The 13409-nt window shown below is 49.4% G+C and overlaps 1 protein-coding gene across 1 annotated transcript in view; it reads right to left on the bottom strand.

The window, feature by feature from the left end:
* Positions 1 to 3447: 3447 nt before the first annotated feature.
* The window catches only part of ARID1A (AT-rich interaction domain 1A), a 69912-nt gene continuing 59950 nt past the window's right edge, over positions 3448 to 13409 (bottom strand). Inside the window, exons 13-21 of the mRNA XM_007459301.1 lie at positions 12038 to 12245; positions 10418 to 10550; positions 10068 to 10243; positions 9599 to 9749; positions 9360 to 9512; positions 9179 to 9275; positions 7820 to 8705; positions 7323 to 7453; positions 3448 to 5573 (exon numbers count right to left, since the gene is read on the bottom strand). Coding sequence (XP_007459363.1) covers positions 3843 to 5573; positions 7323 to 7453; positions 7820 to 8705; positions 9179 to 9275; positions 9360 to 9512; positions 9599 to 9749; positions 10068 to 10243; positions 10418 to 10550; positions 12038 to 12245 — 3666 coding nt within the window. The 3' untranslated portion in view covers positions 3448 to 3842. The remainder of the gene's footprint in view (positions 5574 to 7322; positions 7454 to 7819; positions 8706 to 9178; positions 9276 to 9359; positions 9513 to 9598; positions 9750 to 10067; positions 10244 to 10417; positions 10551 to 12037; positions 12246 to 13409) is intronic.

Raw genomic sequence — 13409 nt, forward strand, 5'->3', positions numbered from 1 at the left:
GAGAGGCCCGCGTAAAAAAAAAAAAAAAAAACACAAATCTTGCCTGCTGTGCTCCACAGCTGGGTCCAGTTACTCCTGGTTGTTCTCCAACCCAGGAAGGAGGTGGAGTGTGGTGCATTAGGAAGAACCCAGGCCTTGGAGTCAGGGGGACCTTTGTGTGTGAACTCAAACAAGCTGCTTTCCTCAGCTGTAAAACGGGAGCCAGAATACTGACCTCACAGGCATGGGACTGTTGTGGAATTATTTGATGTACTATGTCTGGTACACAAGTAGGTACTCAATAGAAACCTTTTGTCTTGTTTTGCTTCTAAGTGTCCACAATAATAGCATTTTCTCTGTTACTGTTTCTGGTTTCTCCATTGTCTCCCTAAGGAAAGAGATGAATAGAGAAGATATATATTGCAACATTAGCCTTATAAATGTAACTGCATCTGGCCAACATCTACCATTTCATTCAGCAGCTACTTAGTAAGTGGCTACTATGTGTCAGGCTGTTCTGTAGAACAGGGATATAGCAATGAACCAAATAAAACCCCTGCCCTCAGAGAACTTACATTAATTACAGTGGAAGACAGTAGGTAAGTACAATATACAGTAAGCCAGATGGTAAAAAGTGCTATAAAGAAAAATCAAGCAGAGAAGGGAAATGAGGCAGGGGAACAGATTGCTATCTTATTATTTTTGGCCGCACCACGCGGCAATGCAGAGCTTCCCCAACCAGGGATCAGACCCGTGCCCCCTGCAGTGGAAGCACAGAGTCTCAGCCACTGGACCACCAGGGAAGTCCCAGATTGCTATTTTGAATAAGGTGGCCAGGGAAAGATTCACTGAGCTGATATTTGAGCAAAGACCTGAAGGAGATGAGGACTTGAGCCATGCCGTTTTATCTGGTGGTAACAGCTCTGTATGGTGGAACAAGTGATGGGGAAGAGAGAAGACCAAAGAGGTAACAGTAAGATAGATAACTGAGGGCCATGTAGGTCATTACAAGGATCTGGACTTTTACTCAGAGTAAGGCTGAAGCACTGAAGGATTCTGACCTTAGGTTTCAAAGGGAGCATTCTGGTTGCTATGTTGAAAATAGGTTCAAACACCAGGCAAAGCAGAAGCAGGGAGGCCAGTTTGGAGGATATTTTGAGTTCAAGAAAGATATGATGGTGTCTTGAACTACAGTGGTAGTAGCTGGACTGAGGATTATTTTTTGAAGAGAGCTAACAGACTGGGTGTGGAAATGAAAGGAGTCAAGGATGTTTTTGGCCAAGCGATGGAGTTGCCATTTCCTGAGAAAACTATGGGAGAAGCAGGTTTCTAGGGGAAGACAGGGCATCTTAGGCATATTCAAATTAAACTTTCAAGCAGAGATGTCAAGAAGGCAGCTGAGGGCTACGCTGGTGGCACAGTGGTTAGGGATCCGCCTGCCAATGCAGGGGACACGAATTCAAGCCCTGGTCCGGGAAGATCCCACATGCCACGGAGCAACTCGGCCCACATGCCACAACTACTGGGCCTGCGCTCTAAAGCCCATGAGCTACAACTACTGAAGCCCGCGCGCCTACAGCCCATGCTTTGCAACAAGAGAAGCCACCACAATGAGAAGCCCGCGCACCGCGATGAATAGTGGCCCCTGCTCGCCGCAACTAGGGAAAGCCCACGCGCAGCAACAGACCCAACGCAGCCATAAATAAATAGATAGATAGATAAATAGATTAAAGATTTTTTTAAAAAGGCAGCTGAGGGCTTCCCTGGTGGCGCAGTGCTTGAGAGTCCGCCTGCCGTTGCAGGAGACGCGGGTTCGTGCCCCGTTTCGGGAGGATCCCACATGCCGCGGAGCGGCTGGGCCCGTGAGCCGTGGCCGCTGAGCCTGCGCGTCCGGAGCCTGTGCTCCGCAAATGGGAGAGGCCACAACAGTGAGAGGCCCGCATAACGCAAGAAAAAAAAAACCAAAAAAACAAAAAACAAAAAAAACTGTCTTATAATAATTTCATTTGAAAAAAAAAAAAAAAAAAAAAAAAAAAAAAAAAGGCAGCTGAATGCTCTAATCTGGAATCAGGGAAGAGAGCTGGTCTGGAGAAATAAATGGTTAAGTTGGAGGCTGACTCCAGATAATGGTCTTTTAAAATATTTCTAAGAAAAACGGAGATCCTCCCTTTGCCAACTATTTCCAAAAGTTTGTTCCTAGAGTATCATCAATTTCTTTGGCTACTTAAACCCACTTTCCTTCAAGAGGCTAACAAGCTTTTTACGCCTAGAACTTCTGCAGGTAAAATCATCTCTAGAGCTTTTCTTAAAGTCAGGCTTACCCTGTGGAAGGTCAAGTGAATATGGTGCAGAAATGACAGGGTCCAGGATGCCACCATTTAGGGAGAGAGTATACCAAGGGGGACTCGCAAGGACAGGACCAGCTCCCCAACACCCCCAAAAGGGTCAAGATTTTAAACAGTTTAAAAATAAAAAGCTTCACAAACGTCTTACCAAGATTTAATGTACATTTATTCTTAACACGTGGAACATATAGTATAAAGATTTCATACTGAATAAATGATATTCATTAAGCCAAAAAAGGAAAAAAGGAGGAATTTACATCAAGTTTTAGCTACATTGTTTGAAATACAAATATGCAGATTTTATCACTGAAAAAATCTCAATTGTGTTTCTTCATCAGGAACTTCAACTGAACCTAGAACTTTTTCACACCTCGATTAGAAAGAAAACAAAACAAAACAAAAACCCAGAAAAAAATAAACTATAAGTTGATTGGCTGCTGAGACAGCAAGGACTTTTTACAGAGACCTGTACAGCATCGCACCAAGAGGGGCGATGTCTGGCAAGAGATTAAATAGCTGTGTCTCGCTTTGTGCAGGTCACCAACTTGTTAACTCGTCATACTATAAAGGGGTAGCTGGGAGGGGGTCCAAACTGTGGGGATCCAAGGGTATGTGCAATGTACAACGTCATATATATACACACGTGGCAGCGCAGCCGCTGCAGCTAAAGGTTAAAACCAGTTCTAAGAGGTGATCTCAGGGTTATTCATACAATCAAGGAGGAGAGAAAGAGGTCAGGGTGTTGTAGGTTCACACATGATACTTTGGGGGAAAAGCCTTTTTTTTTTTTTTTCTCCTCAACGTTTAACTAAAAACATTTTTAAAAACTACAGCTTGCTGCTGACCCAGCGTTTTCTCTTGTTTCCATGTGAGACATTATTATTACAGTATGTTTACAGTATCAGGTGTACAGTACAGTACATGAAAGGGTCTACACTCTACTGCACAGGCCTCTCCAGTGAACAGGGTTTGTCCACAACTGCGAACTTCTCGGTTCCTGCAAGATTGTGAATGTACAACAATAAACCATACACAGTTCAGCAGTCACCATTTTTGTCCTTCAGGGTTTTTTTTTTGTTTTTTTTTTTGTTTCTTTTTTTCTTTTTTTTTTTTCTTTTTTTTAACCATTAAAAACATTATGAAATGTGGCATCCCCTTGATGCAAGGACTGGGAAAGCCATTTTTATTTTTATTTTTTTTTCCCCAAACTCACTGTAAACGACAGTAACTTTGGTTAAAATAAAAAAAGTCTTCTATGTAGGCAGAGCTTTGTCTTTTCAAATAGGGCAGGGTCCTGAGGGGAGTAAAGTGAGGACAGGGAATAGAAAGATCGGGAGGAAGAAGGGGCGAGAAGGAAGAGGAAAGAGAAATAGGAGAGACTTTTTTTCCAAGGGAGAAGCTGGACAGCACAGGGTAAACTGGATTCTGAGGTGGTTTTGCATAAATAAAGGGCAACAGTCAGTTTCTAAGTTCTCCACACACGCACACGCACACAGGGAGGGAGGTGTCCCACGGCTGTCATGACTGGCCAATCAAAAACAGTACATCGCAAATGACTTGTGAAACCAATGAGTTCATCAACGGTGATACCGAGATGTCCAACAGCCGTGACTCATACAGCGTGAACTCCGAGTGGTTCTCGTCCACCTTGGCCAGGGCCAGCAGCGCACGGGCAGCCCGTCGCATCATGTCCACACTAGTTGGCTCAAAGGGCGGGTTCTGCATGTGGAGCAGGCTGGCCTGGCTCTGCTGGAACTGTGTGGCAGCAAGGCTATCCTCCAGGAAGCCCAGGAGGTTGCCGATGCTGCCTTTCTGCACTGCAATGGCACGGGCTGCCAGGCTGTCACCCTGTGCCAGGTTGGCTAGCAGTACTACAGCCATCTCCCGGCACACCGGGTTCTTTCGGTCACTGAGGAAGCGCACCATGGTGCTGTACAACTTCTCCAGGCGGCTGAAGGGGGGTGTGGCCAGGATCAGGTCCACATTGTTGTCCTGGATGCTGAGTTTGCTGAGGGTTTCCAAGACCAGTCTCTGTGGGGAGAGGACGGCGTTGGGGCCCAGGGTGGAGAAGGGGTCCTGGGCTTCAGCTGAAGGGCAGACTGCCCAGTGTAGGAGTCCATCCAGGACAGGCAGGCAAATGCTCTCGGGGTATGGGGAGAGGTCCAACTGCCCCGAAATGTTGGCGAGCGTGACCAAGGTGTTTTCCCGAAGCATCTCCAAGCAGTCCCACCACCACTCCACTTTGTTGCAGCTCACCCCTTGGTCCTGCTCCTCCTCCTTCTCGTAAGTCAGTGGCGCCTGCTTCCGTTCCGGGTGCTTGTGGTGCAGAAGGATCAGCTTGCCCAGGATCAGCAGCAGCCCCGGGTGCTTGGACATCTCAAAGTCGTTGCCTGGCACAAATGACAGACTTCGGATGGTATTGGAGACACAGACGCAGCGTTTGGCAAGGGAATCCTGCCAGTCCAGAAGGGTACACAGTGGGGTCTCATCTTTACTGTGGGGTTCATCCTCTAGGATCTTGATGTTCCGATGGCTCTGTGCTGGGCTGATGCCAAATGGAAACTTGCTGCTTTCCTTGGTGGCCTCTACACTCTTAGCTCCCTCCTCGGTCAGTGTGCTAGACCGGGTGGACAACATGTCATCCATAGTGGCCGTGATCCGTTTTTCTGGAGGGCCGTCAGTCGGGGGGCCCTCCTGCTCTGTTGTCCCTGGTGTACCCTCTACTGCTGTGACATACTTCCGAGTGACTGGTGGGCAGGGTACATGAGGCCGGGAAGGCAGCAGCTCTGTTTTGCTCTCAAAGTGGGTCTGGATATGCTCAGTGGTGTCCCCCCCACCAATCCGCCAGTGCAGCAAGCCACTGTCAAACTCCTGCACGCGCCCAAGCTTATCTGAGCAGTCCACCACAAACGGGTCATTCTTTTGCACGACCTTTACTGGAAGCCTGTCAAACTTACTAACCAGCTTCTCCTCACTATTCTCTGAGGCGGCTTTGTCCTTGCCCGCAAAGGCCATCTCCTCATCATTTTCAACTACTTCCTCCTCTTCTTCCTCCTCTAGTTTGGGACCTAGAAGGTCTTCCTCCTCCACCCCCTCCATAGGAGCTGGACTAGACGCTTTGCGGAATCTCCCAGGGTCCAGTAGTGTTCTCTGTCCTGGGTCACCCACCTCATACTCCTTTAAAATGCCAAAGATCTCAATCAGGCAACGTCGGAAATATTCCACAAGGAGCTCTAGCAACCCTGGGAGCTAGAAGAGAAAGAACAGGAAATAAATTAAGGGAGAAAAGTGGGCTAAGAAGAGAATCCTTGACTTGAGAGGCCTGCCAAGGTCTTCTATCTAATCTCCCCTCTTCCCTTCGAGGTCAGATGTCTGTATCACTGGGAGAGTCAGAGTTCTCCTTTCCCAAAGGCTCTCCACAAAGCAAGTCATTTGAACTCTCCTCTGCTTAGCACAAAATTCTTCCTTCTGCCCAAACAATCTTCACATAAGCCTGCCTCAGCAGATGGACCACTGACCAGCAGCTCTGCACCTCACCTACCAGTGCCACCCACCTCTCAGCCTCACCTTTCTCAACCAATTTCTGCTTCTCTTCACCAGGCCCAGTTTCCTACCCGTTGGTCACTGCCATTGTCCCTCTTAGGACACTCTCTACATTCCACTGCTAAGTGGAGCCCCAGGCTAGGCATGGTGGGATAACACCTTCCAACACAATGCAGGGTGGACAGTTGTTCATTTGCTCTCTTCCCCAAGCTCCCCAACTCTTCCAGGAGGCTGGACCTCTGTGCATCATGTAACATAATGAGTGGGATGAGGCTTATATTCTCTAAACACTGTTCCAAGCTGGTGCTAGACAGACCCAAATTTCAGCTTAGATCCTGTACAGGCCATTTACTACTCCTAGCAGAAAACATTAATCTCCAGTCAGACTAATCTCTGGCTAAAGAGTATAGCAGAAAGGAAAAAATAGGGCTTTAGACTTAACAAAAGATCCAGGTTTGAATTCTGGCTTTTCCAGGAACTATCTGTATGATTTAAACTCTCTGAGCTGTAGCTTTCCTATCTTTCCACTGAAAATGATGCACATTCCTAAACTTTACAGGGTTGTTCTAACGTCTAAATGGAATATGTCAAGTGCCTGGCTTATGGAAATTGCTCAATCAATATTTGTTCCTTTTCTTTCTCATGGGAGGCAGGCTTTGGATTCAGAAGGACTGCTAACAGCTGTGTGAACCTGGGCAAAGATAAGACTCTGAGCCTATTTACTCATCTCTAAGAGGCCACACCTGCCTCAGAAGGCTGCAGTGAGGATGACACAAAAGAAAATATGAAGTACCTAGCACAAAGTGAGGGCACAGTAAATGGGAACGATTAATAACGATGCCCCCCTAGTCAACTCCTTAACAGATGGGCTGGTAGGTGCTGAGGATGATCAAAAGAAAGAGTAGGATAGTGCAGCAGAAACTCTTCCCAGCTGAAGAAAACTCCAGGTGTGTGTCTATGGAGAAAAGGTCTGGAAAATCACCTCTGCATTAACTGCCCCCCCAGCCCCCGCCCAGCAGCGTGCACTTCTTTACACTTCCCATTCTACACTTTAGGAAAAATGGGATCAAGAAAGACCTCTTCTATTCGGAGTGGATGAAGAAAGAAAGGGAAAAGAAAGAAACTGCTCTACTCACTGACAGAGACAACAGGTTCTTCTTGGTAGTCTAAAAAATATGGTGTCCTCACCGACATCAACAGAATCTGCATTTCTTACCAATACCAACAAGTTTCTCCCTTTGAAGTCAATCCTGATTGACTAAATTACACAATTATTGTTCTCAGTATTCTAGGCCCATGGCTGGTGGCACAGTACTGGCATAGAAGGTATCAGACAGCAAGTGAGAGAAAGGAGACCATGTTGGCCAGGGATGGCTTAATTCCCTGGTCACTTAGCATCATCTACTTCAAGAAGATCCCAGGCCCTCCCAATCTTCCCTGGGCACCTGTACTCACCTGACTGAGGTTGAAAGTCATGATGCTGTTGTCATCATACAGCAGGATGTTAATGGTGTCTAATGCCCACGTGCTCTCTGCCAGCAGCCCAGACTTGAGGGACATCATTACCCGCCATGCCTCCGGGGTTCCTGAAATAAACCTCCACGTCGTCCATCCACCAAGCCCAGGTTGGCAGGAGGCGCCCCCCCACCCCAGAGCTGGCTCATCAGTCAGGCTACTCTGAAGAGAACACATGGTGAGAGGCAGTTCCAATCTGGGAGATGACACACATCTGCCCCTCATGACTTCTAGGCTCTCTTAGGACATCACTGTGTGGCAATTCCTTTAGTAAAGCCTGACATCAGCTGATTTCTTCCTTACCCAAAGTTCTTTGGCTCTACTTTAGTCAACACTGGACCAGATTTTAATTCATCCAGAACATCAGGATGGAGAGAGAACAATGAACAAGATGTAAAGAGGCAGATTAAGCAACCCAATCAAGGAGGTCTCCTTACCGATGTCTTTCATCGTGAGCCGCCTCCTCTGCTTCAACACAGGCTGTGTGGCTTCAACAGAGCCAGGTGGGAAGGTTATGTCCCGCCGAATCATAGGGGGCTGCACAGGGGCAGGTGCTATGTGTGAGGCAGGTACTGGGGGACCTGCCTTCTGCATCTTCATCCCGGAGTGCAGGAATGGAGACTTGCTAGGAGAGGTGCGGTTCTCCATTGGCCGGGGCAGGGGAGCAGGGCTGGATACCTGAGGAATGTGATTCTGCATGCTTGGTGGGGGCTGGTAGTTGGATGGAGGGGGCCTTGTCATGGGGGGCACGGGGGCAGAAGGACCATATGGGGGCTGGCGTGTGCCATGGGAAGGCCATGGGCCTTCATGGTTGGCTCTCTGATCCGTGTGCAGCATTTCATCTGTTCGGTTCACGCCGTGATAGGCAGCACCTTGCGGGGCAGAGCCCGTGCTCTGCCTGTTGGCGTAACTGTAGGTCATGTCATTACGCCCCTGCCACATGGTGCCTTGCTGAGCAACCTCAGCCGATGCCTGTATGGGGCCACCCATCATCTGCGGTGGCATGTTCTGTTGGGCACTGGAGCCAGGGGGTGCTGAGACACGGTCTCGGCCAAACTGGAATGGAAACTGGTTCTGGGGGCCGCCTGCTGGTCGGCGCTCAGTAGCAGCAGTGGCAGGATAGGCATTGCCATACTGGTTGTACACATCTTGCTGAGGGGAAGGCTGAGCAGCTTGTTGCTGGCTGGCAGGCTGGGGCTGGGCTGGGGGCAGCTGCTGCTGCTGGGGCTGCCCCTGCCCCGTGCTGTATGGCACACTGTACATCTCCCCTTCGTGCCGCTTGGCAGGAGGGCCATATGTGCCATCCATCGGCCGCTTGTAATTCTAAGATGGGGACAAGCACAGGAAAGGTTAATACTCTGCACTCAGGGACACAAGACCCACAGCTGCCCAGATGCTACACCAGATACCTGCTGGGCTTACTTCTGCCCCTCTAGAAGAGAGGACACAGACTCCAAGGGAGCAAAGGAATCACCTTTGAGTTATCTTTTGAAGTTGTTTCTGAAAGCAAGAATCATTCTCTATTCCCTCTGGCTCTCCCTTGCTCTAAGTAGAAAAATGTGGAAAAGTTCAAAAATCAAAATAAGGCCTGTTTCTAACCCTTTTGGAGAACTAGAGACGGGACTAGACTCCAAACAGGGAAGAGACTGAGGGCCTGGCTCCTCAGACAGAAGTGGCCACCGGGGTGGGAGAAGAACACCAAAGAATCTAAAGTGGGCTTCGCAGACTGCACAGCTTAGCCTTCTAACTGGCTCTCGGGGGAACCTGTGTGTCAGCTCACCCACTACCCTCCTCACCTGCTGCTGCTGCTGATACATCGTGGTCTGCTGGCTGGGGAAGGGGCTGCTGGAAGGGGTGCCTTGAGCGGAGAACTGATTGCCATAGGAATCATGTCTGCAGGAAGGAGAGAAACAGAGGATCAGGGTGGGAAGCGGGGAAGCCTGAGCCACAGTGGCACCGAGACCAGGCTTTACTTACCGTTGCGGCTGCGGCTGCGGCTGCGGCTGCGGCTGCGGCTGCGCGGGGTAACGGCTAGGAGAATACATCCCCGAGTCTGGGTTGGAAGGCATGAGATTCGGCTGTGGGGCTGCAGTGCCCATGTTGCCCTCGGGTCCTATTCCGGGCTCCGTCCTAAACAAAATTGGAGAAGCAGGTTGAGCCCATGATAGCTGTGGGGTGCTGGTGTGGGACAGGGGTGGGAGGTGGGGCGTGCTTACCTCACTCTGTCATAAGGACCTCCATAGGGATAGTGCTGTCGCGGTCCCATCGCCACATTTCCCAGCCCAGGGCCGGCAGCTCGACTGTAGGGGTCCCCCATCCCACCGTTAGGGCCCTGACCTGAGGACATGAAGGGATCACTTCCCGGAGCTAAGAGCAAAAGGGAAGACGATGAGCAAACTGGTTTGTCAGTAGGCCTAGCAGCCTATATATACCTTGCCTGCCCCAAAGACCCAGGCCCTCTTCAGAGCTCAGGTTTGTTCCAACTACCAGGTCTTTAACAGAGATCTACAATGGCCCCAACCAGCAAAGAAGACATACTTATAAAGGGATGACAAGGTGAGGCCAGGGAGAGGGAGACAAGAAGGGAGGATGGCTTGACAAGAAACCTTAAATCACTCTCAAGACCACCCCCCGCCCCCACAATTCCCCGTCCTCAAGGATGTAAGGCAAACAGCAGTTGGTCACCTTTCCTCATGCTGCCATAAGGATCCTTATTTGGCTCGTAGGACATGCGCCCCATCATGTCAGAGGTATTCATACTGGGCTGGTACCCAGGGTTTGGAGTCATGGAATTCCGCTTTTGGAATGTGGGGTCACTTCCATCAGGAAAGGCATCCTGGATCCCGACAGAATTGCTCCTGCTCCAGAGTGAGGAAAGCCAATTAGACCCCAAATAAAGGAATTCCTCCAATAATGCAAGGCACATGGGAGTCACTGGTTGGACAGGAAGAAGAGGGACTGCCCTGGGCTGCACAGGAGCTCATGCACTTCTGTCCAGCATCCCCCAAACCACCTGTCCCTGCTCCAGGCCTTACCTCATGCCTGGCAAGGGGGGGATCTGGCTGTGTGGTGTGGATGCTGGAGTTGGTGGCTTCAGGTCTCCCCCTTCTGCCATGGAACTGCTGGTTGACTGAGGTGTCTGTGGCCCCTGCATTGACCCTGATCCCGCTGTGGACAGAGATGCAGGGTGAGCAGGAAAGTGTTTAACTCTCACAGCAACACACAAATGCCCTAGGATCTCTTTGAAGCAGATCATTATAAGGCTAGAACTAGGGTTCTTTAAGACCTAAATAACCCTTCTCAAGAGAGGATCTGCGAGGCCAGTAATAAAGAAGGAAATCTGAGAGCGCTATCGCTTTTTGCTGCTGTTCACATTTGGAGACCAGGAGTGGTGTGGCGATGCCATCAACATGCTGGTGATTCCTTGAGTCTGTCAGCTTCCCTGACTACTTTTCTTTACTTCCCCCCAAGGACCCTACCTAACCTATTACACATTGTCATGCTGGTACACAAGCTCCCAGTAAGAGGCCCTGGAATGCTAGATGGGGAGGTTCCACCTTGCCCCAAACCTGCAGAACACTGTAGGAGCCTAGGAACTCCTATTCTCAAGCATCTAACCCAGTGTCACTGTGCAGTTTCAAATGTTCCCTTAAGCTGATGAGCACAGAACTACCCATAATTAATGTTTCCATTAGCTACCATTCCCAGCAGCAGATATCCCACTGATTAGGCCTCCCCAGCTGATGAGTCATCTCAGGCACTCACTATACCCTCAGAGGTCAACACCAGGGCGCATGTGTTTACACCCACCTTCTAGGAGCCCTGGCCTTCTTCCCTCCCCATGCTTGTCCAGGCCCCATCCTCCTCTCAGAAAGCAGGGTGGGCAGAGGCACTCCCAGCAGAGAGCTCCATTCATGTTCCCTCCCCACCCCCTCCTTCCCATTCATTACCATCTCAGCTCCCTGGGGAATTCAGGGCTCTAGTCTGAGCTGCATTCTAAGGCGCTGACATCAGTGAGCCAAAGCTCCCAGATGGCCCTGCCTCACTGCTATTTGTCAGATTTCCCGACTCCTTTGGTGTCCCTCCCACTCACTAGTTTACAAACATTTGGCAAGACGCCAGGTGCACAATGAAAATTAAAACTTAAGGGCTGCTGCAAACTATCTCCCAAGGGAGTCGCCACCGCCCCGCTCTTTAGTCTGCCAACCTGTTAAGCTCTGAGGTAGGACAGGGCAAAGCACACATCCCTGGTGGCAGGCACTGGTGAATAAGGAACCTGGACCCTTGAATGCTACCCCTTTTATTTTTTTCATATTTTTTTAAACATCTTTATTAGAGTATAATTGCTTTACAATGTTGTGTTAGTTGCTGCTGTATAACAAAGTGAATCAGCTATACATATACATATATCCCCATATCTCTTCCCTCCCACCCTCTCTCTCCCACCCCTCTAGGTGGTCACAATGCACCAAGCTGATCTCCCTGTGCTATGCGGCTGCTTCCCACTAGCTATCTATTTTACATTTGGTAGTGTATATATGTCCGTGCCTCTCTCTCACTTCGTCCCAGCTTACCCTTCCCACTCCCCGTGTCAAGTCCATTGAATGCTACCCTTGAAGGGTGAGCCTTGGCGAGGCTGCTCACCCAATCCTTACCAGGAGAGGGAGGCTGGATCTTGGGCTGGGACTTCTTGGAATCAGCAGCTGCAAAGATGTCTGGGGGAGGGTCTTCTCCCCGTTCGATCTTGCACTCAAAGGCATAGAGACATTGGATGTACTGCTTTTTCAAGGAGCTGGCAGCACTGCTTGAGGTGCCGACATTGAGGTTGGTCGCAAGTTCCCGCCATTTTTTGTTCTTGTTGACCTGTACAACCAACCAGAAGAGTTGGGGGTACATCTTCCATCTGGTCTTCCTGCCCACATACCCCAAAACCCATCAGGCTACCAGGTACTCATCTCGTGATATCACAGTTCTCAGTTAACCACAAAAGTTAACCTTGCTTGGTGGAGAGTCCACAATAAACATTAAATCCATGGCTTCCCTCTACCCTCAGCAGGTTTTATCCACAGATCACTGCAACTGTCAGACAGTGCTTATTCAAAATAGGGCAAACTTTACACCACTATTAGAGAGAATGGAATTCAGAAGGTATGGGCTTTGCTTTACACAAGTGTACTGCTGAGAAACGATGTGCAAATCACCATCAGATCCAAATCATATTTTAAATGAACTGATAAAAACTAACATTTTATAAAATGGAGACGTGTGGCAATATCAACGACCACCCTGCTTGACTTTTACTTTGTCAAACTGGAGGTTTTCATATCTGATTTTTTTTCTCAGTGTGGGGCTCCTTCCAAATTTGATATTCTGCGTCACTGCTCCCTGCATCTCAGTGACATATGACTACAAGCCCCTTTCCCTCAGCAGTCACTGTCTTGATTGTCCGGGAGATGCTTCAGACCCTATGACTTCTTTGCCCCTTCCCAGCGGCCGGCCTACAGTTCTGCCTCCTCTCCTCAGCTTCAGCACACACTGATCAAGACCAGTCCCCCAGTCCCTACACTCGGTCTGTCTGCTTTAGCCAGGCAGGTCTGCTTCTTCACGTATTCCTTTTTTTGGCCACGCTGCGCGGCATGCGGGATCTTAGTTCCCCAACCAGGGAAGGATCCCATGCCCCCTGCAGTGGAAGCGCGGAGTCTTAACCACTGGACCGCCAGGGAAGTCCCCTTCATGTATTCTTATGTTTATTCATCCATCATGTGATAAGCCTGTCTCTCAAGGCTAGAAACACTGGCTTTCCAGTCCCAATCCACAGGGAGTTCAATATGTTTTGATACCTGCTGGTCTGGTACCTGTGACACCAGAGAAGAGTGATAAGGAAGCAAAGAAAGGAACAACCTAGATGAACACTTCCTAGAGCAGGCAATATCTGAGCAGAGTCTTGAAGGTTGGAGGTGGCACTGGTAGGGTATACTCCAGACTCTTTCCCATCAGCATCCCATCTTGGCCAGTCAACTGCCTCCC

This window comes from Lipotes vexillifer, unplaced genomic scaffold, assembly GCF_000442215.2.
Source record: "Lipotes vexillifer unplaced genomic scaffold, Lipotes_vexillifer_v1.1 scaffold496, whole genome shotgun sequence".
In the NCBI taxonomy this organism is placed as follows: Eukaryota; Metazoa; Chordata; class Mammalia; order Artiodactyla; family Lipotidae; genus Lipotes; species Lipotes vexillifer.